The sequence below is a fragment of the Populus trichocarpa genome, chromosome 11, assembly GCF_000002775.5.
Source record: "Populus trichocarpa isolate Nisqually-1 chromosome 11, P.trichocarpa_v4.1, whole genome shotgun sequence".
Lineage (NCBI taxonomy): Eukaryota > Viridiplantae > Streptophyta > Magnoliopsida > Malpighiales > Salicaceae > Populus > Populus trichocarpa.
The window spans coordinates 8311923-8338663 of NC_037295.2; the positions used below are offsets into that span (position 1 = coordinate 8311923).

At 33.8% G+C, this 26741-nt stretch overlaps 1 protein-coding gene and 1 long non-coding RNA gene across 2 annotated transcripts; one reads left to right on the forward strand and one right to left on the reverse strand.

Moving 5' to 3' along the window:
- The first annotated feature begins 9931 nt into the window (after window positions 1-9931).
- LOC112325847 (xyloglucan endotransglucosylase protein 1) lies at window positions 9932-11614 on the forward strand. Its single transcript, XM_024592962.2, has 3 exons — window positions 9932-10387; window positions 10778-10971; window positions 11118-11614. Exons 1-3 carry the CDS (start codon window positions 10034-10036, stop codon window positions 11476-11478), a joined length of 909 nt encoding a protein of 302 aa, XP_024448730.1. The 5' UTR covers window positions 9932-10033; the 3' UTR covers window positions 11479-11614.
- A 7811-nt stretch (window positions 11615-19425) lies between these two features.
- On the reverse strand, window positions 19426-22245 carry LOC112325848 (uncharacterized). The gene is made up of 2 exons (XR_002979697.2): window positions 21829-22245; window positions 19426-19660 (listed from the first exon to the last, which is right to left on the reverse strand). It is a non-coding gene; the product is annotated as an uncharacterized LOC112325848 (long non-coding RNA).
- Window positions 22246-26741: the final 4496 nt, after the last annotated feature.

Genomic DNA, 26741 nt, shown 5'->3' on the forward strand with positions numbered 1-26741 from the left:
TTGCCACAGCCTTTTTCAAGATTGCAATTGCTTCCTCCGCAGCTTCCAACCTTTCACTCGTTTCTGCCGCAAGACTAATGTACAAGCTTTCAGCCCGTTCAGCACTTTCAATGGCTTCCCTCAACCTGTCATTGATAGAACGTTGTTCTTCATCCTCTTGAACTGGCCCTATCAACTCTTCAAGTCGAGTCAGTATCTCTCGGATGGCCTCCATACCCGCTGGCATAAGACTTCAAGTTAACAATTTCGCAAACTATCACCACAATAGCTTCAGCAAATCAGTCCTTCGATCTGCCCACAGAACAGTCCCGTTGTACTGCCAAGAATGCAACCGCGCTCTGATACCAAATTGTCACGGGGTAATTTTTCGCTCCGCGAATAAACCCGTGCGGCAGCCTAGTCCCTCGCTAGACTCAGCCTTCCCTCACCAATCCCACTCGTGTTTGCCTAGTAACTAAGTGTTTCCCTCACCCGAGAGGTTTCCCCACTTTCCCAAGTTAAAAGACAAGTGGAATACACAAGAAGAATAGGATAAACAAAGTGCACAACAAGCTTTATAGGAACTTTTTCCCAACCTTTATTGATCTCGTAAACAAAGGAAACTTTACACAAATCCGTATGTGTGCTATGCACAAAGATTGCATGCTACACCAAGCTACTCTCTCTAATCTCGTGCTCTACATGCATACATAACCAAGAGTTGCAGCCACTATTTATAGACAAGCATGTGAGCTGCAAGGCTCACCCATGATCTCCTATTTTTAAGGACATAGTGGGGCACTTTCTCTCCCATGATCTCCATGATCTTAGTGGCCTATTTTCCAGCAAGTGATGAGGCATGATCCCACGATCTTAGCAGCTTGGAGAGCCCAGTTATGCTCCCACGTTCTGCCCCCATGATGCTGCCACTTCACCCACGTTCTGCCCCCATGAAGCTGCCACTTCACCCACGTTCTGCCTGTCCACAAGGCAGTCCCAACTGCCTGTTTTGCTGCGTCAGCTGTTGAGTCATTTGTATGCCTTGGATAGTCCTTCGTCCAAGTTTTAGATCGTGCCAAGTCGAGCCCCTAACTTGCACAAGCCGCTGCGCGCTGCCGAATTCGCATCTGCGTGCAGGCTGCCAATTCTTGCGCTGCCGAATTCGCATCTGCGTGCAGGCTGCCAATGTCTTCGCTGCCGAATTCCTCGACAGCTCCCATTCTCGTCAGCCTATGCCCCTGACGAGTTTTCCTGTCTGGCTTGGACATTCCATCGTCAAGCCCATGTTCGTCAACAATCTGCGCTGCTGATTTTCCTTTGACGAACCTCCAGCCGCATAAATCTGCGCTGCTGATTTCTCCCACTGTTGGCATGGCTGCCAGCACCCTTAGGCCCTGTTTTGGACAACCTGCCGAAGTGTGCATCCCGTGCACGTTTAACACTGTTACATTTTGGGTTTAATTATAAAATTATGATTAAGGTTTAGGAGTCGCTACCTAGTATTATGGTTACTATGAACCCTATGGTTTGTGAGAGTCTGGGTAAGGCACTGATTATGCAAAGAGAAAATGCATCACCCCACTACAACCTACCTAAAGTAAGTTGCATTGTTGTTTGATTGTTTTTCTAAGTTGGGTTTTTATTTGTTGGTCTTTTCTAAGGTCTAAGACAGATCTCCCTTCATGAGATAGTCTCTACCTCATCGGGTTTAATCCTAACCATTCTAAAGTCTAAATTTTAGTATCGTATTTATCTTGCATTTTGTATCTTTAATACCTGAGGGTGTACTCTATTGTGTAGTTTTACACCCTACAAATATTAAAGTTTACACTAAACCCTGATATAAAAAAAAAATATGATTGCTAAAGAGTTTTTGATATTTTGGTCAAATTCTAATGGATAATCATAAACTGGTTACGATATTCTTTTTTTTTTCTTTTTAAAACATGAGAAAGATGCAACTTTTTTATGAAAATATGATTGGAAAACTTTTTAGGATTTGGTTGTATGCATGAAAACAAAATATTTTTTTTTGTTTTTTGAAAAAGGAAATTAATTTAAAAGTTTTGAAACTTTTTGGATTTTTTTTTTTTGAATTTCTTTTAGAAATATTTCGAAGAAAATCGGGTATTTTAATACTGGGTCTATATCTTACAGTATAAATATACAACCCGATATTATATAAAATTGATAGAAAAATATGTGAGAAAATCACAATTTTTTTGAAGGATTTTTTTATTTTTTATATAATATATATTATATATTATTATAATTAAATATTATTAATATATGGACTGGGACGGCCCAGCTAACTGGGTCGGACTTAGCCTAAAAAAGGATTATGCCGATCTTGGACCAAAAGAGGGTTGGGCTGATCTCGTCCCAATAGATTTTTGGTTCTTTTTTAATCTAGGCCCAACCCAGCCATTTGTTCTCGACCAAAATTGGTTCGGCCCAACGTGCACTGCATGAACAATGGGCATGAATTATTCATGTCCACTGTTCGCACATGAATAGTGGGACATGAATTATAATTCATGTCCACTGTTCATGCAGTGGACAAAAAGAGAAGAAGAAGAATGGAACCTCACCTGGCACGATGGTGGTCTGGTCCTGAAGGACGACGTGTGGTCGGTGGTTGCAACGGTGGAGTTGGTAGCTGGCTGGTGGCTGGGCTAGCTACCTACGGTGAAGCTGGTGGTGATGTCGGACAAGGGATGGGGGCTAATTTTTTTCACTTTTTGAACTTGATTTTCTTCATTCTCAGACCATGAAATCCACCCCTATTTATAGGGGGTGGAAGAGAGCAATCTTGTCTTCATTGGGGGAAAATTTCGGTTATTGATTCAGCTGGGAAGATTCCAACTGTTGGCTCAAAGTACGCACCATGAACTGTCCAATTTGACGGTTAAAGGCTGCTTGAATTGGCTTTTTTAGGCCGGCGTCACGGCTGTTGTGTTGTCAATCGGTCAAAGTGGACCATACCGGGTTGAAGGGAATTGTTAGACGATCATTTGCTGAAAGTTTTGTCAAATTTGGTGAAGGTAAAAAACATTAAATGCACCTGCAAATTAGGTGACTTGAGTACGCACCAGACAACTCGTTTTGTCTTAAATTAGGGATTTTAGCCAAAGTTCAATGTAGTCCTCCAACTTCCAATTTAGTTTAATTGCAGCTCTAATTGACCCTAAACCTTTGATTTAAAGCAATAGAGTCCCCGAAAAACTTCAATTTTAACCTCGAAGTTCGGCGCCTTTTTCATTTTGGTCCTGCAGTCCTGGGTATAATAGGGGACAATTAGGCTTCGAATTTCATCCAAAATTACAACTTGATTTTTCTATATGTTTGAAATCCTCTTTGGTCTGTTTTCCTCCACGTTACCAGCTTTTATTATATTTTTTTATTTTTTTATTTTGAAAAAAAAAGTGAATTTGGGGAATAACCCAGAAATGAGTTACGACAATATAAATGAATGGTAGTTAGAAAAAATGTAAATAGGCTAATGGATGAACGGTTAACCCAAAGATAATGTGATAAATGTTATTATAAGTAGCATACATGGAAGGAAAAACTATGTAGTGACGACAACACATGATGTGGAATTTAAGAAAATTTAGGGGAAAAAAATACATGGAAAATTGATGGCCATTATGATAGCTCAGGTATGTTAAGTTAGGAAATTGATGTGAAGGCCAAAAAGTAGAAAGTATTGGATTGTTGAGAGATTTTGGATGTAAGAAAATGAAGGCTTGTATGTTCGGTTATGGGTTTAAGCAAAATCAAATGTTACATGGAAATATATGAGCATGATTGGAATATGTGCAAGGTTTAGACCTTGTAGAATGTGCATTAATGATGAGAATCCTTTTTTAATTTGGTTAACAATGTGAAACTAAGTAAGAATCTAAATAGAATCATGATAATGAGTTATTGAGTTATAATAGTCTTGGCCCTGTTAATACAGAAGAGGTTTCAGAAGTGGAGGGGGGGCAGCAGTCGAAGGTAACTGAGCATCTACAAGTTTCAAGAAGGTGCTCTGCACTTTGTGTTATTATAAGAATTCCATGAATTTTGTAACTGTAAATTCTTTAAATTTGAAATTATATTTTGAATATTAATAGGATAAAGGGTAAGAAAAGATGAGTTAGATGGATTTATGGGCATCCATAAAGGATGGCTAGACTATTTAACGTTTGTGGAAAAAAAATGAATGAATCTATGGACAATTAAATAGGGTAGTCAAGTTTATTGGTATTCTTTGGAAGGGATAGTTAGAGTAAGAATATTAAGGAGGGATCAATCAAGATTAAGTTAACTTTAAAGACATTGACCACGTGGTTAATTGTTAAGTTTAAGATTCACTTAGAAAGAATAAAAAAAGGAATTAAAGAATATTTTGACTAAATATTATAAGCCTTTTAATGTTGTATTGACAAATAGATACATTTTAATGTTTATTGTTTGACTTAAGGTTTATTGCAAACTTGTCGGGAGCAGTAGCTTAGGGTTGTATTTTTATTGCTTAGCTTTAAGTAATGGAATTTGTACATTGTGTTATTGGTTACGTCAAGTAATTTGGATTGTATGTATCTAATTTATTATTTGATGATATGTATTCTAAATAGTTCAATTTTAAATGTATGTATTTAATTAGTAAGAACACTTTTAAAATGTATTGGTATGCGTAATATTTTTATAGCTTTATATTATATTGTTTTGGATTATCGAGAGGATTGATTGTGATAAGTTAATGATGATGACAACCATATGATTGTCATGTTGTTGTAAATGAAATGATTCATGATGTTTGGATCAAGAATTGAGAAAATATTTTAGAAGTGCATAAGTAATTGCTGATAACTTGGGATGTCTTAGATATAAAGAGAACTCTGTTGTTAATACTATTTTGAAAGGGAATGTGGTTGTGTGTGTGTGTGTGTGTGAAGTATTATCTTGGTTTTCAACGAACCATGACAAATTATGAAGTATTAACCTTATCTAAAAATATGGAACGTTACAAATTCTTCTTTTAAAATAATTATGTTATCCGATCGGGAAATTTAAATGATTTATCACTAGTTAACATCTCACGTACCTATTTTATTACTTTATTTCATCCAAAATTTAAGTCAAATTACTAAGAGTTTTTATCTCTATTTATAACAATTTCCCTTCTTAATTATCATTTCTCAATTGAAAAATACCATATCTAGCACTGGTTTGCTAATTTTTAGACCAGGGGTTTATAGTAAGTTTCAATTTTGCATTAGTAACATAAAATTTTGATTTAAAATTTTCTTTTTTCTTAATATACTAATATGGTTGTTGGAAAATTTGACATAAACTTTTGTTCTTTTTTTGTTGTAAAGCTGCCGCAAATTTAAGAATAAAAATAATGAACAAATAACGTGAAAAATTAAAGATGGATAGATGGATAGATAAAACCAGATTTTAGAGTCTTGCTTTGATATCAACCGATGTGAACCTAGAGGCTAAGAACCCTAGAACCCATCACCAAGATAGAAAACAACTCAAGAAAGCTAAATTTATATTACTAGAAAACCTGACCCAATAATTACCAGAACTAAGGAATCAAAGTTATTGGATGAAAACCATAACCCTTTGATTCTAAAAAAAAAAAAAATAGAATTATATGGATAAACGCCATAGAGAGAGTTAAACTTTCATCATTCCTAAGTTCAATGAAGAACAAAAAGGATTAATAACCTCGCCACATATAAAATATTAATTCTGAATAATAAACTAAGTCTTCTCATATGACCCTACAAAAAGAGTATTTATAGTTTACAAAATAACCAAACTCTAATGAACTAATGGATTGACATTAAGACCCAATTAAGAATAACCCAAAGTTTGAAAAATAAATAACAAAATCCAATTCTAAGTAAAATAACAAAGCTGCCAAATTAACCAAAAGAATTTTCAAAACAGACCACCCTTATATAAATATAATTGTTGCTGACTTGCATCCTTAGAAAGTAACGATTGTTGCTACCAACTTGGACTCTTTGTAAAGGTAGGTATGTCACTGACTTTTGTATTCTTTAACAATAAGGAAACTTTTTGAATTAATTAATCCTAAGCTGCCAACTAAGAATCCTTGGAAAGTTAGGATTCCTTACAAAATAATGACTCCTGAGCTATTGAAATAGTTGTCCTTGTAGAATGTAGATGTTGCATTATAGAAAATCCATAATTAAAATGAAAGATAATCTTAAATCAACTAGAAAAATAATGCAATTCCTGCACATATAGGTTTTGAGATTTATCATAAGGTATTCTAAAACTTCAATTACTAGGAGATTTTAACCCATAGAAAATAAGGCTTCTGGAATCTTTTGGTAAGATTTCATCCTAATCTAAAGGTCAAATCAAAAGTTATGCTTATTAGCATAAAATTGCATATTAGAAAAAGTTAAGTCCAAAATCGCCTCTCCTTATCCAACCTTTACATGCATCATATAATCAAGGCTTGATCACCCTTTGTTGAAACCTTGAAGTTTGACTTGCCCTAAATATCTTGAATTAGCCCATTGAAAGCCTTTTTAATCTTCTTGGTCTTTGATCTTGTAATTGGCCCAATTGGCATATATAATGGATTATGTGGTGTTGCGTGTTGATTCTCATCAATACCTTCAAGATAAGAAAAAAAAATATTTGTCTATACCAAAATATAAAGAATATCCTGAAAAACAAGTTTAATTTGAACAAAATTTTCATTTTGTTATTTTTCTCTAAACAAAAAATAATATAATGTGAATATATTTTTTAGTTTTTTAAGTTAAAACAATGTTTTGAAACTTTAAAGTTTTAATAAATGAACAAGTTTTTTATTTGTCATTAGAAAAAGAAAATTAGAAAAAGAGAAGAAAAGAAAAAAGAAAAAAGAAAAAAGAAAAACAATATTTTATTATTGAATAATCTCAAGTATTTGCTTGTGCTTCATTTTTAGGGATAATTTTTGTTAAATTAATTAAAATAAAATATAATAAATAGAGAGGACAAATCATGGTTGTAAGTATGTAAGATAAATTTATATTCTCAATGAATTGTCATAGCTTTTTCCTTAAAATTAAAGTTGGCTTCATATCTTTCTATTCAATGTGTCCCCCCTACTGAATAAATACATGCATATACATACACATTTATGTATGTGCTTATGCTTAATTGTTTCTACAAAATATGTGTCTTGTCAAAATAAAGCAGCTCATTATTAGATATGCAAACTTCCTTCCCTTTTTGTTATGGTTTTTTTTATCATAAATTGATTAAGGCAACCTCTAGCAATAAATATTTATATATCTTTTTTAAGTGCATGATATTATGTAGTGTCATGCTATTGTCATGGTTAAAGAGATAAAATTTGTGAGAGTTCTTTGTATTTGAGCCACTTTTCATAGGAGGTGGGTATTGCATGACATATTTTCCCTTGATGACAGGCAATAACTTAACACATATGGTTGTAAGAGGTGTGGTCTAAAGTTTATGAAATATCAAGTGATCATGAATTGATCTTTTGGTGCTCCTTTAGCATGCTTAGAACTAGGAGACCTATGATGCTTAAGAGATTATGCTATAGGTGACTGGAAACGATGGTGTTCTTATCTTGTTGCGCTTGTTTTTTTTATTTTATATGAATATAATTTTTCATTACTTATTTCATTTTGAAGAGGTTTTGATCATGGATAGTATATAGTTGTTATTATAAGGAATACTTATAAACTCCACTAATTAGTGATTCAGTGGCAATGGGTTCAAGTAGTGTTTTCACATTGAGCATTTTCTCATTAAACCTTTAGAGATATACTCTGGTACTCTCATCTTCTTGTTATGTGATGACAAAGAGCTTAATTATATTCTTTTCAAATGAAATGCTTATGTTGAAGCGACATACAAGCTTGGAGCTAAGAGCATAAAAATGAAAGATGGAGCTAGCCTTTAGTTTATGGTACTATGATTAAGAAAATCTATACAGTGTTGTTAGATACTTCTCACATTTTGTATACACTCTTTATGGTCTTTAAGGCCATCATAATTCTTTAATTTGGTCCTCACGGAGACACAATCTTTAGAAAAATAAATGTGTCAAATTTTATGATAAAATGAAGATTCTTTCACTTGGTGAGGGGTCATGTTAATTCTCAAGACTTTGTAGGGTTATGGATCTCATCTTATATCTAGGTGTTTTTCGATGAGGAGTACATGAGTAAAACTTAGAGGGATATTGATGATGATATCTTGAGTCTTATTTAAAACATCCAGGCTAGATCACTTTTCCTAGTAGGAACATCTTTTGAGTGTTAGAATATGAGTGTCTTTGTGCATGATTACATGTCATTCTACTTTTTTTTAGGGGAACTAGAGTTTTTTATATGCACTTGGTGTTACATATAATGGTGTTTGGTGTTATGTTTCTCATTAAAGGGGTGGAAGAATGCAAAGATGTTATTACATATCTATAACAGTATTATTGGGCATCCACATCTGATATGAGAGTTGTTGGAGACTTGGGGGAGTTGGTGTACCTGTTATGGGATGATTAGTTACTCTTTTATGTCCTAGAGTTTTGTCATCCATGGAAAGAATTTTGGTAAGAAGTAAAAAGGGAATGACTGGCTTTTGTTCAAGTTTTTCACTTATTGATGAAGTTGTGCAAACTTCAATCTAGATTTGGGCTTTCTATAGTTGCATCATCGATTAGTGATTGAATTTCGTTCTTACAAAATAAGTTTTTTATCAGAATAGGATATCCTCTGATGTTTTAGTTAGTAAATATAGGAGGATATGAGTGTGCGTGTGTGAAGAGAATGTGCATATCAGGGCAGAGTAATTTGTGAAATAGGTAGTGTAATATGTGTTTTATATGGCTTATGTGCTTGTGTATGAAGTCTTGTTCTTTTACCTAGTGATGACCTAAGATATTTATATATAGACCTGGTCATATTAGTTTACCTCGTGAATAGTGGAGAAAAGATAATGTGTTATTGGTGGAGAAGTTGGTGCCCACCATTGGCTATGGTGCCTTGTGCCATTAGTGGAGAAGTTGGTCTAAGACTATTTTATAGAGACAATTATTAGCTAGAAAGGGTAGAAATTTAGGAGAGTTGGCACAATAAGAAGGTTGACGGATGGTCATTGGTAGAAAAGGGTGTTGTGTTATACACGAGTGGATAGTGTATTCTGGCTCATTAAAACTGAAAATACTTTAAGGTAAGTGAGGGTGAGAAAGAAAAGTGAGCGGGGGGATATAGAGAAAGGGAGAAACGGAAAAGGAATCTTAGTTGTTTGGGCTCACTCAAACGGTAAGAAATCCTCGCCATTTAGGTTAGCTCAATCAGCCAAGAAAGCTAGTAGTTTGGGCAAGAACGATATCAATTTGGGCTAGACCAAATGGCTAAGGAGATTTTGGCTTACGTGTGTAATGCATGTGCTCATTATTGAGCTATTTGTCGCTTTTGTACGACACGTGTGCCTCACTATGGTCTTGTTTTGTAGCCTTTTTTAGTATCTATGAATTCATCTTATTGATATTTTTAAATTGATATCGGGCGTGTTGTCATCAGAATTCTAGTACGCCTCTAGCATCTTATTATATCTTTCTTTCTTTTTCTAATGTTTTCTCTCTCCAATACTGGTTTTTGTGCCATTCATTTCTTCTTTTCCCTTTCTTTCTGCCGTTGAATTTGCTTTATCTTGTGTTACCAATTGGATCTGCATACAAAATTCAAGTTGACCATGCAAATATCCTTTTTTGTGGAGAGGAATTGCAATTCTTGGGAATTTTCCAAGCCGTGAACGGCCAGGATTCCTAGCAATGCAATTATCTTATCAAGTTCAAGAAAGTACAAATGAACTCTTGTTCCAAATTTTCATATTTCCATCTTTATCTAGTTCCGTGGACTCTAATTCTGAATTTTTCTGATAATTTTGAGATGGCATATACGCCTATATATAGTATATGCGTTGATTATTGATGGTTTCATGTAAGGCGTGACCTGTACGTACATATATATCGCCCTTCTTTTTTCTGTTCATGAATATAAGGGTTAAAGAGTCGTTAAGCAGAAGAAGAGGGAGGGCCTATCATATTGATTCACTCCCTTCTTTCCCTTTGAAGATGGCGAATAGAGTTTCAATAACATTGTTGGTTTCTCTGTTTGTCAGCTCCTTCCTTGCTGCTTCGGCAGGTAATTTCTACCGAGATGTAGACATTACATGGGGAGATGGTCGGGGCAAGATACTACGCCGAGGGAACACACTTTCCCTTTCTCTTGACAAGACTTCAGGCTCCGGATTCCAATCCAAGAGAGCATATCTCTTCGGAAGGTTCGACGTGCAAATGAAGCTTGTCCCTGGAAACTCTGCAGGGACTGTCACCACCTTCTATGTGAGTTTCATCTTTATGATCACATTTGGTATTGTTTTTGGTGCATAAATTGAACGAATAGACAAGCTGGCCAGAGCATAAATCATCATCTCACCTCGATCCAATAACATGCATGACTTAACCCTAATGAATATTTTCCATCACCTTAATCAGCCTCTCAGGGAATCATCACTTTTTGTATTGCGTTAACGTAAGTTACCTAGGTATGATTAATATCATGGACTCTTTAGCCATCAGAAAGAAAGAAAGGGAAGAAAACAAACCCTTTAGTAGCAGGTTTCAGATCCTTAGTTTCCAAATTAATAACCATGATTGTTTACCCTCGCATCAAACAGCATTGTCTGTAGAACATTAAAATCTGAGAATTTACGTCATGTATTTTTCTTGCAGCTAACATCGCAAGGAAACAAGCATGACGAGATTGACTTCGAGTTCTTGGGAAACCAAAGTGGGAACCCTTATACTTTGCATACTAATGTGTATACCCAAGGACAAGGGAATAGGGAGCAAGAATTCCGCCTGTGGTTCGATCCAACGTTTAAGTTTCACACGTACTCAATTATATGGAATCCCCAACGCATCATGTAAGGCATTTTCAGCTCGGACTTCGCTTGATTTCTTTATATGTATGATCGAACAAAAAACATCGACCTTTGCATAGATAAAATGAAAAATAATTAAGCACTGTCTTCGTTTAAAACAAATTGCATCTGAATGTTTCTTCTTGCAGTATTTTAGTAGATAACATTCCCATAAGGGTGTTCAGTAATTTAGAAGCCATTGGAGTTCCTTATCCCAAAAACCAGCCCATGAAGATTCAAGCAAGCCTCTGGGATGCAGAGGATTGGGCGACACAAGGTGGAAAGGTGAAAACAGACTGGTCCATGGCTCCTTTCACTGCATATTACAGAAACTTCAGTGCACTCACTACTGACTCTAGTGGATTCAAGGGCTGGCTGACTCAAGATCTTGATGTGCAAGGTAGAAAATTGCTCCGATGGGTGCAGAAGTATTACATGTTATACAACTATTGTGCCGATCGAAGACGCAGGTTTAGCCATCGTGAATGCACACGATCTAGGTTCCTATGAACATGATTATGTTAAATTGTTGATTGAGTGAGAATTTTAATGCATATTTTCTCCTATACCCCTACTTTGAAAGAGCCATTTACATGGAGGTCAATATATCCCAAAGGATGAATGTGATTGTGGAATTTCTTAGCCATTTTTTCCCCTAAAATCTTTGGGCAAAGAGTATCAAACCAAGTCAAGGATGTTGCTCAGGAAGCAATCCTTTATTTTATTTTATTTTATTTTTTATCCTGAAAGAAAAACACACACGAGTACCGGGATTGGATGTAGATATAAAGAAAATCTATAGTTGGAGACATGGGTCTCGCTCGATTATCACTACATGAGATGATCAGATGATCGATCTTTTTCATGAAGTCACTGGAAAATCATAGCTTGAAGTCATGAGAGTTCTGTAGCCTAGATAAGATTTATTTCTTTTCTGTTCTTCTCTTCATTTCATTGACTTGAGAATTCTTTTTTAAACAAGGTACAAATCGCTATAAAAAATGGCAGGGACACAGAACAATGGCGGAGGTTCGGGGGGCCCTTCCCACCCTTGCCAAAATTCAATTTTGTGCATGTTTTCGGCGTTTCTCATATGTATAGTATGCCACCTTTTCCTTTTAATCTACATATTATTTCCATTCCATCTTACACCGCTTAACATTTCAAGAAATATCAAACCAGAATGTCAAATAAACTGATGTTATATGCCACCTAAATCTAGATATAGTAGTAGATACCACGTGTTAGTTTAACATGCATGTAGTGAATCATATATATATATATATATATATATATATATATAATAAAGGCTTAATTTATCTTTAATATTCATATAATTTAGTTTATGGGACAAAAATGATTTGCAAATAAAATTATAAGGTAGTTATAATTATAGAATTTCTATTGCATCAAAGCATTGTTCTTAAAATGTTTATAGTCGATGCTCTCTTAAATATTGGACATTTATTAGAACTGTAGAGACTGATATATATTATATTCTTTCTTCTATGAAAGAAAGCAGTTGTTCTTATAAGTTGAGGTATAATGGATGCCTGAAATTAATATGTAGGTGTTTGTTATAAAACATGTATACTGAACTGACCTGCATAATAATTTCATATGGAGAGATCACCTGTATCTATGAAAAGACGCATGTAATAGTTGTGTAAGTGATCATTAGACTTGATATCACTAAATTATCTTATATAAAGAATGTTATGCTTTGATCATGTTACATATTATCTTATTTGAGGTAACGGAACGGCGGACATTATATATAGCATGAGTTATTTGAAGGTATTTGAATGGTCAAGAGATGATTCATCACCCTATGTGAATTAGAGAAAATATTTCATCTGTTCTCAAATAGTATTGACTGAGAAATCACTGGCCAATGTAAAATGAAATTTGAAAAGAATTTCAAATCTTATTCAAATAATCAATGACTATCATGGAGAACAAACATAATTTAACATGGGAGACATACTTCATGTTTTAATGTTAAATCGGAACATTATTGATGAAAGGATATTAATTACACTTAGAATCATGATATGTTGCTAAACGATGCACATGATCTTCAAATATAAATTAATCAATTATTGAATTGATAATAAATTAAATTGTTTAATTTATTTAATTCTATTTAATTATAATTATAATTTATATTTGAGTCAACATATTAGGAATCTAATAAATCATACACATTAAAAATTATTAGTCAAAAATTAAATTGTAATGATTTAATTAAATATGTCTTTATTAAAATATATTTTAAAAATTAAGGACTATAATATAATTAATAACTAGATTATATTTCTAGATCTTGATAGGACTTGATTGAGTTAATTTCTAAAATTATTATAAATTAATATTTGAATATTATTCAAGGGCAAATTAATATTTTATCAATTTATAAATAGTGAGGTATGTCCCTTATTTTTTTTGTGATTGTCTGATAGACAAAAAAACTATGGAAACCACAAAATAAAAAGTTAACACTTTAGGTATAGCAATCTCTTAATCCTAAATAGAGATTTAGAAGATTTATCACTAGTGGTTCGTGTAAATTACCGTTGGAAACTAGATAATTAAACAGCTTGTGGTTAGCAACAACTCAATTTTTAAATAATTATTCAAAGCCAAAGAAAATCAGATCTTTAGGTAATAAATCCCTAAACAACTCTAAATTTATCTAAAAGTCCTGAATAATTTTTTTTTATTATTTTTGTTGCGTGTATGATATTTAGAAACACAACTACATGGAGATAAATCATGTCACAGTAATTTTAGCAAAAAGATATAGGCACAAATTCTTACCATTTGTATTTTCTAGTTTGTATGTTCTTTCTGATGTAATCTCAATTCCTTTATTTTTCACTCTTTATTAACCCAACAAGATACATGTGACAGGATAAACCATGTCACAGTAATTCCTTTACATGTTGATAAAAATAAAAATAAAATCAAAAAACTCCATCTATTATTATTGAAATCGAAGGTATAAGTTATTGATAAAATATAATGATTATTCACTATTCTTAGAATTTTATTTATTGTCCATGTATTTTCAATTTTTTATGTTTGTGATTTATTTTTATCATAGAGCTCTTTAGTCATTAGATCCTTATATATATATATATATATATATATATGATAGAGCTGAAGCTTTTGGAAGAGAATTACTTGCGTATATTATTAATAGAAGACATATATATAGATACAGAACCTAACTGAATTCTCTACGTTGCAGGAAGAATAACAGACTGTAACTGTAACAGTAATGGAGTCCTAATGAATAACATACTGTAACAGCTATACATTAATTTATTATTGGTTAACATGCCCCCTCAAGATGGACCACGATCAGAGAGGCCAATCTTGTCACGAAACAATTGAAATGTAGACGTTGACAGGGGTTTGGTCAGAAGGTCCGCAAGTTGATCAGCAGATGAAACGTGAATTACACGTAACTGACCAGATTGAACTTGATCGCGAATGAAATGGTAGTCGACTGCAACATGTTTCATGCGAGAATGAAAAAGAGGATTGGAACTTAACTGAGTGGCTCCAATGTTGTCACAGTATATCACAGGTGAAGAAGACAGAGCAACACCAAGTTCATGAAGTAGAGACTGTACCCAACAAAGCTCAGCAACAGTGGTAGCAACGGAGCGATACTCAGCCTCTGTTGAGGACCTGGCAATGGTCTTTTGTTTCTTTGAACTCCATGAAATTAAATTACTCCCAAGGTAAACTAGATAAGCACTGGTGGATGAATAATCATATTTATTGCCAACCCAATCGGAATTTGAAAAGGCATGAAGTTGATCAACGAAGGCATGAAGATTGTAGGACAAGTCACGGTGCAGAAGAAGGCCCTTGTTTAGTGTACCAACAAGATATCGCAGAATTCGCTTAACAAGAATCCAATGGTCATCGGTTGGGCAGTGCATGAACTGAGATAGTTTGTTCACAGCAAATGACACATCTGGTCTTGTAAGAGAAAGATACTGAAGACTCCCTACAACTTCACGATAAACAGTGGGTTTCTGTAAAGGCGAGCCAGACAGCAATGAGATAGCAGAGGCAGAGCTTGGAATTGGAGTGAGCACTGGTTTTGCGTCTAGCATGTTGAGACGAGTTAGCAGGTACATTACTGACCTGCGTTGAGAGAGTAGAATACCGTGTTTGTGAGGAAGAACTTCAACACCCAAAAAGTAGGACAGATTTCCAAGATCCTTAAGAGAAAAACGTTTGGCAAGGCTGGAAACAAAATCTGATAAAATGTCGTCACCGCTGCCTGTGACAATAATGTCATCCACGTAAACCAGTAAAAACAAAACATGCTGAGCACTGTTAAATATGAACAGAGAAGGATCAGAGTGGGAATTGCGGAAACCAGAAGCCAACAGAAATGTGCGCAATTCATGATACCAAGCCCGGGGCGCCTGTTTGAGTCCATAAATGGCTTTGTGGAGTTTGCAGACAAATGACGGTTTGTCGCGATCAACAAATCCAGGAGGTTGCACCATGTAAACGGTTTTAGAAAGATGACCTTGAAGAAAAGCATTGTTGATATCCAGTTGTTTAAGTGATCATCCGCGGCTAACAGCAAGGCTGAGTACCAAGCGGACAGTTGTTGGCTTTACAACGGGGCTGAAAGTCTCATGATAGTCCACACCGGGACGCTGGTGGAAACCTTTTGCAACAAGCCGTGCTTTAAACCTGTTTATAGAACCATCAGAATGTCTTTTAATGCGGTAAACCCACCTGCAACCAACAACGTTAGTGATACCATCAGGAGGAACAAGTTCCCATGTGCCATTGCATACTAGAGCATCATATTCCTCAGACATAGCAGATCGCCATTTTGGATCTTTAAGTGCCTGAGAGGGGGTGGAAGGTTCTGTTTGAGAGATGACTGGTTTGGTAGTGTGAAGACTGAGTTTCTGGATTGGTTTGTGGATATTATTTCGGGACCGAGTGATCATGGGGTGTTGGGAATGTTGTGGTGGTGGTGGAACAGGTAGAGATGGAGCTTGAAGTGAAGGATTATGATGAAAGGGGGAAGTAGGTACCTGTGGAGTAGAAATGATGGAAGGGATTGCTCCGACATGAGTTGGAGGACTTGATGAAGAGACCATAGGAGGAGATGCATCTGCATGGCAGTGTGAGGAAGGAGCAGAAAGAGCCAGTTGCTGTGGGGTTTGAGATGAGACAGAAATAGGTGAAGGCATCCAAACAGACACGGGGAAAGGAAGATTTGAAGTTGCAGTAGGATAAGACTTATAAGGAAAAACTGACTCAACAAATTGTACATATCGTGAAACATGTAGTTTGTTAGTGGATTTGTCAAGGCATAGATATGCACTTTGAGAAAGGGAGTATCCAAGAAAAATGCAGGGTTGAGATTTCGAATCAAGTTTATGAGATGCATATGGACCCAACCAAGGATAACATAAACAGCCAAACACTTTAAGTTTAGAAAAATTAGGACTCTTGTGAAAATTTGACTCATATGGTGAAGACATGTTTAATGTGGGAGTTGGCATCCTGTTAATTAGGTAAACGGCAGTGGTGAAGGCATAAGTCCAAAAGGTAGTGGGAATTAAGGCATAAGAAAGAAGGGCAAGACCAGTTTCGACAATGTGAAGATATCGCCGTTCAGAATAACCATTATGTTCAGGTGTATGTGGTGGAGACGTGAGATGACTAATCCCATGTTCTGAAAGAAATGGTTTGAGAGCAATGTATTCACCACCATTATCAGAATAAAGAGAAATAATGGTTTGTTGAAAATATTTTTCAGCAATTGCTTTGTAGCGTCGAAACACTATTTGGACATCAGATTTTCGTTTTAATGAATAGAACCAAATGTATTTTGTAAAATGATCAACAAAAATAACATAGTATTTATAATCATCGTGTGAAATAATAGGAGAAGTCCAAACATCAGAAAATACAACTTGAAGAGGACGAGTAGTGAGCAAAGTAGACACAGAAAATGGTTGTTTATGACTTTTATTACTTAAGAAAGCATTGCAGTAGAAATTCTTTTGAGAAGAAAAATTTAAATGATAGAAGGACATAATATGTTTAAGAATTGTGGAGGCTGGATGACCAAAGCGCTGGTGCCAAATGGACATTGTTGTTTTGACAACAGAGAAAGCTAGAATGGGAGGAGTGGAGAAGGTGGCAACTGGCCATTCATAAATATCATCCTTAGTGCCGCCCTGCAGAAGAATGTCCCCTATTTGTAGGTCCTTCACATGAAAACAATGAGGAAAAAGTTCAATCGACACATTGTTGGTGATACAGAATAATGCAATAGATATTAAATTTTTTTGCATTTTGGGAACACACAAAACATCTTATAATTGGAAGGAAGAGTTAGATGTGGGAAGAGATACTGAACCAGTGTGACTGATGGGAAGATTGGTACCATCGCCTAGCATAACATCATCGTGTCCATTATATGGTGTATGGAGAGAGATTATTGAGGTCGGCAGTAACGTGATGGGAAGCACCACTATCTAGTAACCATGACGCAGCGATGGATGGAGATGAAGAAGAAAAATTGGCTTGGGGATTCCAGGAGGATGGCATACCATTGGAGGAGTTGGCAGTGTTGGAACCATGAACAGGAACTAAATGAAAAGAAGGACAGCATTTAGCAGTGTGCCCCTGAGTGCCACACATCTGGCAATGGCCCAAATAAAGACGTGCAGGCAGATGATTATTGCGAACCTGATTGGGAAAAGTAGCAGGTCGAAAGTTGGCAATAGATGGGGAACGAAGATTGTTCCCAATAGGAGAAGAGAAGGGGCGCCAGTTGGTTCTTGAGGGTCGCCAATTGTTGTTGCTTGAGTTCTTGGTGAAAGAGTTGGCAGTAATGGGACCAAGACGAGAGGATTGTGATCGTGTTTGAAGTGATGCTTCAAACAAGAGAAGTTTCTCATGTAGTTCATCAAAGGAGATAGCAGCTTCGCGATTTTGGACAGCCCGAACAAGTTCTGTGTAATCTTCATCTAAACCGTCGAGGATTTGTTCAATAAGATCATCAGTGTCCATAGGAGCACCAAGAACAGCAAGTTCATCAAATCTTGCTTTAATGAAGTAGACAAAATCTGTGATACTCATAGAACCTTTTGTGAGATTCTTTAACTGGTTTTTCACCTGGCGGATACGTCCACGGGATGGTTTGGCATATGTTGTGGCAAGAACATGTCATGCATCATGAGAAGAAGTGGTGCGGGCTACAAAGGAGATAAGTGGAGGAGAAAGGCTGCCAACAATAGCATTCAATAGAAGTTGATCTTGCCTCACCCAGAGACTATAGGTAGGATTAGGAACAGTGATATCATCTGTTATAAGAGTTGGTGAGGGACACGGCTTGGAGCCATCGATGTAACCAAAGAGATCATAGCCAATAAAGAGTGTTTCAAATTGAATTTTCCAGGAAGCATAGTTGGAAGGGGTGAGTTTAAGAGGAGCTTGAGCAGCTGTGTTTATGGTAATAAGGTGGTTTTCCATGTTTGATGGAATGGAAGTTGACATGGTGATGAGAATGAGGGAGAAACAGAACAGAAGAAGAATAGGAAGAGAAAGAGAGAGAAAAAAAATAAAGGATCAGAGACACTCTGATACCATGATAGAGCTAAAGCTTTTGGAAGAGAATTACTTGCGTATATTATTAATAAAAGACATACATATAGATAGAGAACCTAACTGAATTCTCTACGTTGCAGGAAGAATAACATACTGTAACTGTAACAGTAATGGAGTCCTAATGAATAACATACTGTAACAGCTATACATTAAATTATTATTGGTTATATATATATATATATATATATATATATATATATAGACTAGATAAAGAATCAATTTAATTCTATAAAAGTATATATATCGAGCATGACTCAAGTTTAAATAAGAAAAATAACTGTTTTGTTTCATAGGAAGTTTTGTGAAATGTTCACAATTTCTTATACATAAAGAATGCTTTTTCATAATTCATTTGTAAAATTCCGTTTTTCTATATTAAAAATCTTCAATTGCGTATATATTTATTATAATTTTGTCACTATATTTTAGGTTCATATCATATATAGATTGCCCCTTTTCAAAAGTTGCTCGTGTTTTTTTTTTATTTTAAATGCATCAAAATAAAAAAAAAATTATTTTTAAAAAATTATTTACATCAAAACAATCCAAAAACATAAAAAAAAAAAATTATTTTCAGCAAAAAAATATTCAAAATTTAAAGAATTCAATTTGCACCACGTTCTCAAACACACCCAATTAATTCTGCCCAGTCACATGCCAACTAATATCAGCCCAGCAACAAAATTTCACTTTCAGACCAAGGCGCCAAGCTATTAGAGAGAATAATCTAATGAAACTCCCAATGCCTCTGTTTTAGAGAGGCAGAGAGTGAGTATAAATGGATAATGGCACAAAAGTGAAATGAGATTTAAAAAAAAATCAGCTAAATAATCTCAGAATCCATTAACAATTTACAGAAACTGTCAAATATAGTACATCTACCCTAAGCTACGCGGACCGATGGCTTCATTCCCTACTCCAAATCTCAAATATATTAATTCATAAATTCTGCATTACCTTAAAATAAGTAATCTTTCATGTCCAATGCTCGAAGAGATCATGAACACTCTTGTCTTTGAACCTGACAGAATAAAACAAAAGGAATGAACATGGAGTGCGATGACAACATAAAATACAAGAATCTTTTACAGCCAAAAAAAAAATCAGCAGGGAAGTTCCATTAACATGACTGAAAACAGTTATCATAACAACCAAATGTTAGGAAAATTAGAAGTTGACAAATCTCATTTGCCCCCATCTACAACTACCGATAGCAATATAAGAATCTTAAGATACCAATTCACAAGGACGCATTTTTGCAGTACACTCTACTAACATGCCAAAGTATCTTAAGATGAAAGTTTACAAGGAAGATGGTTGCTGAAGAAAGAGTTAAAAGTGGTGTTACTGCCATGCTTTTGACTCACATGCCATGTTATCTAGGATTGTTACCCGTTAATTGAACAACTCATAAAATGAGTTCTGAGAACAAGAAACTTACAAGCATTTAATTAACAGTATTCGCGATTGCAAAACACAATATGAAACTGAGTAGAAAACACAATAAAATGCTCATGCCATGGATTGAAGAAATCAGATTGGCCACATGGGAGCTATCACACAATTCTACAAGAAGCTAGGTAGTGTGAGCAAATGACCTATGCTTATGCATTGCATTCAAATGTGCATCAAAAGATAAACAGAAAAGGAAGTAGGGGCTTCCCTTCTACAAATTAGAGAACTGATAAAACAGTATTCTTGATAAGGGAATACCAAAATTAAGTAAAATAAAACCATTTTCAAGATTAAGTAAAATAAAATTCAAAAAAGCTACATCACAGAAATGCCAAGATCAAAGAGAAGAAAAGAAAGGAAAAACTGGCTTAACTAGTTTACGGATAGAGGAACATCCAGAATATATAAAATTAACATGTAGATGGAGTGGAGAAACAAGAAAGGTGTACCAGACACCCAACCTTCACAGCACATAATGTTCACACCTAGAAAAAAAATGTTGTTTGACTGCAAAGGGAAACTAAAACTACCACAACTCTTACTCACCTAAGCTCATCCAAAACAGGTGAACCCATGTAAGTTCACAGTTTGTGAAACATGATAAGAGAGTAACTCACCAGGTGTGTAATAAACAAACCATGTAAATGTACCACAAAAGACTAATCTCTAATGCACATAAATCTTTGCAAAAACATTACTAAGTTCCCTGTAAGACTAAAGCCTTAAAGAATTCCAGAAATCAATACCCACATTTCACTTTCCTTAATATCATTTTGCATGCCAAAAAAAATACCCTTAACATTCAAAAAGTCAGCGGGAAGCACACCGGGAAATGAATCTCATCTACCTTTTTAAGACCACACGTTATTTTGAATGAATAAATGTACACAATTCACCTTCAATGTTAATTTATATTTAAATGATTCCACACTGAGTGCCCACTCTATAGCCTAAATGATGAAAATTATCAAATATTGTGTAGAAAAAGTTTTCCACTCATGTTTATTCAATATGAATCTTTGAACATCAAATTAACAGAAGTTAAAACCAGAAGCAAAGCAAATATACTAAAATTGCTATTCAGAATTTCAGCACCAACAGTGAAGAAAAAAAAAACACGTTTTAGTCATACACACCCTTCTTTTCTGCAGAGCCACGATATATTAGAGCCATAAAGTTGAGAAAAACATGACTACACAATCAATAGAGCAGACTTCTCAAAACACACAAACCAAACATCCCCTTCCCTTTGCATGTGCGCCATGTAGAAAGATTTTTAGAACTAAAAGGGACTGGATTTTGTTCCATTAAATGATCGTAGTCAGCACAGCCAAAGCATAATTTAGATAACACAAAGGAGATCTTGACACAATCACAAAACCCATTAGAGCAAAAAACAAATGGTCATTCAAAGCTAAGAGACCTCAAACTCATTAAAGAACCTTAAATTAAAATGAGAAAAGAAATTATAATAAACAAACTTAAAAAAAAAAATCAAGATTTTACATTGAGACCAAAAGGAAGTCAAAACTCAAAATGGGTCTAAGACAAAAAAAAAAACACAAAATGGACAAACAACAAATCACAAAATCTCACCTTTTAATTTAAAACTTCATAAAGAAAGAAAGAAGGAAAGAAAACCCTAAGTAAATATATATATATATATATATATATATATGAACAATGTGGTTCTTTTAATCTGCAAATGAAAAGAAAAGAGGGGAAAGGCATTACTTAGTAGGTAGAGAGCAGCTCTCAGGGAACTGAAGCAGGAGAGAAACACCATGAAAGGTACGGCCTTGGAGCTGAATAGAAGGACACATTTATTGATTTCTCTCAGAACAAAACCCTAACAAGAACAAGGAAAAAGAGTGTTCGTCGCTTTGCTTGGTAAATACACGTTAATTTTTTTTACTTTTGTTTTTATTTTTTTGGGGAGGGGGGGGAATGGAATTTATGTGGGTTTTGTTTCTGCACGAAATCCAAGATATAACAATAAAAAAGCGAAGGTTTTTTTTATTTTTTATTTTTAATTTGAATTTGGAATCCGATCTCTTTCGTTCCGTTTGTTGTCTGTTCGAAAATTAGACACTCCCGGCCCCGCCCTTCTCTTTTCTTCTTCTTCTCATCTTCCTTTGACTTTAGGGTGAATTTCACTGTCTGTCATTGATGATGATGTGTAGACGTGTTCTGGTCGGTTGGGTCCAATTTTAATTTAAAAATTCCATTGAATCAGAAATTAGTATTCTTTGTTAATATAATTCAGATCGAACCGAGAACCGATTCAAATCAAACCGGTTTTGTTTGGTTCAGGTCGGTTTTTTAGCATTAAAAACCGGAAACCAATTAAATAAGCTTGTTTTTACTATTGTCATTTGTTGTAAGTCGACAATGAAATAAACTGAGATCTTGGATTATTGGATTATTATCTCTAACATTACAACCACCATTGTTGGTGGTTGATGGTAAGAGTGAAGTAAAAATTATGAAAGGCATTGTCATATGAAAAACCAGAAAGCAAAGAGTGATCGTAGGAGAAGGTGGAGAGATGTGGTGTCAAAGACTCAAAACTTAAAAGTAAGATTTAATATTAACATAGGCGAGAAAATGAGAGAGAAGAGTATAGAGGAGAGGGCGGGAGGGAGGGAGGGGTGGGGCGGGAGGGAGGGAGGGGAAAAGGGATAAAATAATTTACGGTTAGCGTCTTTTAAGTTTAGGGATGTTTCTTTTTATACTTTTTTTTTAAGTTATTTGGATTCAATTAAACCGGTTCGGTTCAATCAGTTTAAGCTTTTTTAAACCGGAACCGAACCAGACCGAATGGTTTTTTTATTTTTTAATTGGTTTATTCGGTTTTTTCTAACGGTGTGGTTTTTTGGTTAATTTTTTCTCGATTTAATCGGTTGGTCGGTTTTTTTGAACACCCCTAATGATGTCTAAGTGGGTTTTAAAAAGAAAAAATCATTTTTTTCTAAGTAGTTCTTATGTTTTAAAGTATTTTAGTTAGCGTTATATGGTAATACAGTTAGGTTGGTTTAAATCTATAATTGTATTCAATTTAACTTCTGATATTTTATAAATTATAAATTTATTCATTTAAATTTTTTTTACTTGAGCACATTAGATATATCAAATTTGACTGGATTTTTTTATGGATATTACAGATATCCAAATGTTGGGCTTATATTACTAATTTTCATATATCCGTGTTTAGAGACGGATCTCCAACATGAACTGTAAATGTAATGACACCCCCAATGTTATATCTAATTTTTATACCTTGTATCACCATTAAATTTTAATTACCTCCCTCATCCCCTCCAATAGAGAGACAAGTCACTTTCTGTTACGTTAAAGAAATCTAATAGGAAGCTCACTAATAAAAACTTTAGAGCCAAAATATTTTTTTAAAAAATAAAAATAAATACACAATCCATAAACAATTAAATATAAAGTCAAAGGGAATATAAGATATAGGAGTTGGGTCAAGTTGATCAGGTTTAAAAAATCTCATTCCGCCATCCGACCCATGATATCCATTTCTTCGGTTTTTGACTCATTATCATTGACTTTTATAAATGAATGTATAAGGTATTGTTATACCTATTTGCTAAGAAGCAAAGATAAGGCTTCTAAAGTTTTTAAGCAGTACAAGAATGAGTTGAAGATCAATTTAATTAAAAGACAAAGGTAATAAGAAGTGATGAAGATGGAAAGTACGATGCATCTTTCCATAATTTTTTATTCTTAAAATGATATTATCCATCATACTACCACTTCTTATTTGCTTGAACAAAATAGCATTGTTGAATGTAAAAACTAAACTCTAAGAGGAATAATAAATGTCATGTTGATAAGTCCAGATTACCTCATAACTTATGGGAGGAGAAAACTGTTGGGTTCTTGAATATCATACACGAAGTGGAAGCAATAAAACAAAATTATTCGGGTGTTCCTAGGATCTTGTTAGACAAATATAAAGTTATTTAAGGATTTATTACCTAAAGATCTTATCTTTTTCGGCTTTGAATAATTCTTTAAAAGTTGGGTTGTCACAAACTAGAATGATGAATTGAGTTATGAATATTACAATATTTGTTTAGGGTTGAATAAATTTATGTAAAGAGAACTTTGGATGATTATATGAAATGAATGAAATATATTGTCTAGATGAAAATTTTAAAATGTCTTTTAAGTATTAAATAAGATATTAACTTGTGACTTAGTAAATATTATTGATTTTGTTTGAGGTAATTCACATGCTCGCCAAGAATAATTATTAGTTAGTATTTTTGTGTAGATCTAAGTACATATGAACTATTATGTTGTAATATTAAGCTCGTGGATTGTAATTTTAAATATTTGATTTTGTTATGTAATTAAACTAACAATTATCATCGCCTAATTAAGGTGATGTAATATGTTTAGTGATATAATTGGTTTAAGTTATATTTATATGTGTATTTATTCAAGTGTTAAATGATATAGAATTATTGTATTTTTTTGATATTTTAAATTATTATTATGATGGATATGAAACGAATAAATGTCTTAGTAATATGAATTGATGAGAATGAATTATAGAATGATGGATATAATAAGATGAGATCCAGGATGATTGGATCATAATTGAGGGGATAAGTTATGGTGTTTATGGTTATGAAGTGTTATTGTTTGTGTTATGAATTTGATGTCAAGACTTGGGATATCCCAAACATAAAGGAAACTCTGCCAAAATTTCACTAGAATCTTAATGAGTTAGTAAAATGGAAATCTTTAGATCGATTTAGTCGATCGATTGAATAGTCAGTTAAATCGGTTAATCGTTTCATCAATCGGTAAAAAAAAATTGACACTATTTTTGGATTAAATATAATGAAATTTGTTCCTAAATGTTGAGAAATTTACACATCATCTTATGAGAACAGCTGCTTTATTTGATAAAAAAAAATATATAATATGTATCAGTCTTTATAACTCTAATAAATGTTCAGTATTTAAGAGAGCATTGACCAAGAATATTTTAGGAACAATGCTTTGATACGATAGGAATCTCATAATTATAACAACTTTATCATTTCATTTGCAAAATATTTTTGTCAAATGAACTTTATCTTTACTCTAGATTCATAAATCAAATATTAAAGATAAATTAATTTTTTATTAATAATAAATATATATTTACATAAATATAATAATGTCATATGTAACAAACTAATTAGCTACAAGGCATATTAAACTAACAACTTTATCATTTCATTTGTAAAATATTTTTGTCAAATGAACTTTATCTTTACTCTAGATTCATAAATCAAATACTAAAGATAAATTAATTTTTTATTAATAATAAATATATATTTACATAAATATAATAATGTCATATGTAACAAACTAATTAGCTACAAGGCATATTAAACTAACAATCTCTCACTTGCACTAAAGTCAATCGCTTATGTATTTAATATTATATTGCTCCATATATCATTAATGCTTCTGCATGGATAGTAACTTAGTAAAAGGATTTTCTAGATTCTCTTTAGTGGGTACTCACTATATCTTTACATCTTTCATTTCATTGATTTATCAAATCAAATGGAATTTATTAAATACTTGTTTTGATTATTGATGAGACCTTGATTCCTTTACTTGTGCAATAAATCCTTTGTTATCATAGTATAGGGTAACTGGATCAACAATGCTAGGAATCAACTTAGTTCATTAATAAACTTCTTGATCCAAACAATCTCTTTGCTTTCTTAAACATGGAGGTATACTCTTATTCAGTTGTAGAATTAGTTGTGCTTTCTTGTTTGGAACTCTTCTAACTTAGAGCACTACCATTTAAAAGAAAACATATATTGACTAATATTCACTATTTTTCCAACATTTTATTGAGAAATCTTAATTCAAACAATTTTGAACTTTAGTTTATCTTCTTCATTGATGTATCCTATATCCAAGTATAGGATACGATTTCCATCATATCTCTCTCAATCTATGTCTTAGAGCACATGAATTTCGAGGGAGGTGTTCCATGCAAAAATAAATAAGAATTCAATCTTAGATTCTTCCATGCTAAGCTATTTTAGCATCTGGTCTATATGCATGGATTGAGATAATATAAGCAACCTTCTAAATCTATCTTTATCTCTATATCCAATATATAGGTTGCTTCTCTCAATTTTTTTTATGGAGAAATTCTTGGACAACCAAAACTTTATTGATTAAAATAAGGATATGTCATTTCTTAACAATAATATGTCATCTATATATAATATTAGAAAAACAACATTACTTCCACTAACCTTTTGTAAACATAAAGTTTATCCAAATTTTTTATGAAATTAAATCTATTAATTATACTCTTTAAAGCTTGCATTGTACATTTGTACATTACCTTTCATATTAGTTTTTCTCTTAAATGCCCACTTAGATCCATTGGGTTTTATCCCTACAAGTGGATCAACCAAGTTCCAAACTTGGTTAGTACATAAAGTTCATAGCTTCAAGTCATTTCTTGGAATAAATATAATATATTACTTACAAGTAATTGGTAGGCTCATCAATTATGATGAACATGTCATTCATAGCTTCCATGAAATGTTCTTATCTCATTGATGCATGATATGTCCTACTAAATTTATAAA

Coding starts and splice junctions, on each gene's coding strand:
- LOC112325847 (XM_024592962.2), top strand. CDS start 10,034: ATGAATATAAGGGTTAAAGAGTCGTTAAGCAGAAGAAGAGGGAGGGCC. Junction 10,388..10,777: donor GGACTGTCACCACCTTCTAT/GTGAGTTTCATC, acceptor TTTTTCTTGCAG/CTAACATCGCAAGGAAACAA. Junction 10,972..11,117: donor TGGAATCCCCAACGCATCAT/GTAAGGCATTTT, acceptor TTCTTCTTGCAG/TATTTTAGTAGATAACATTC.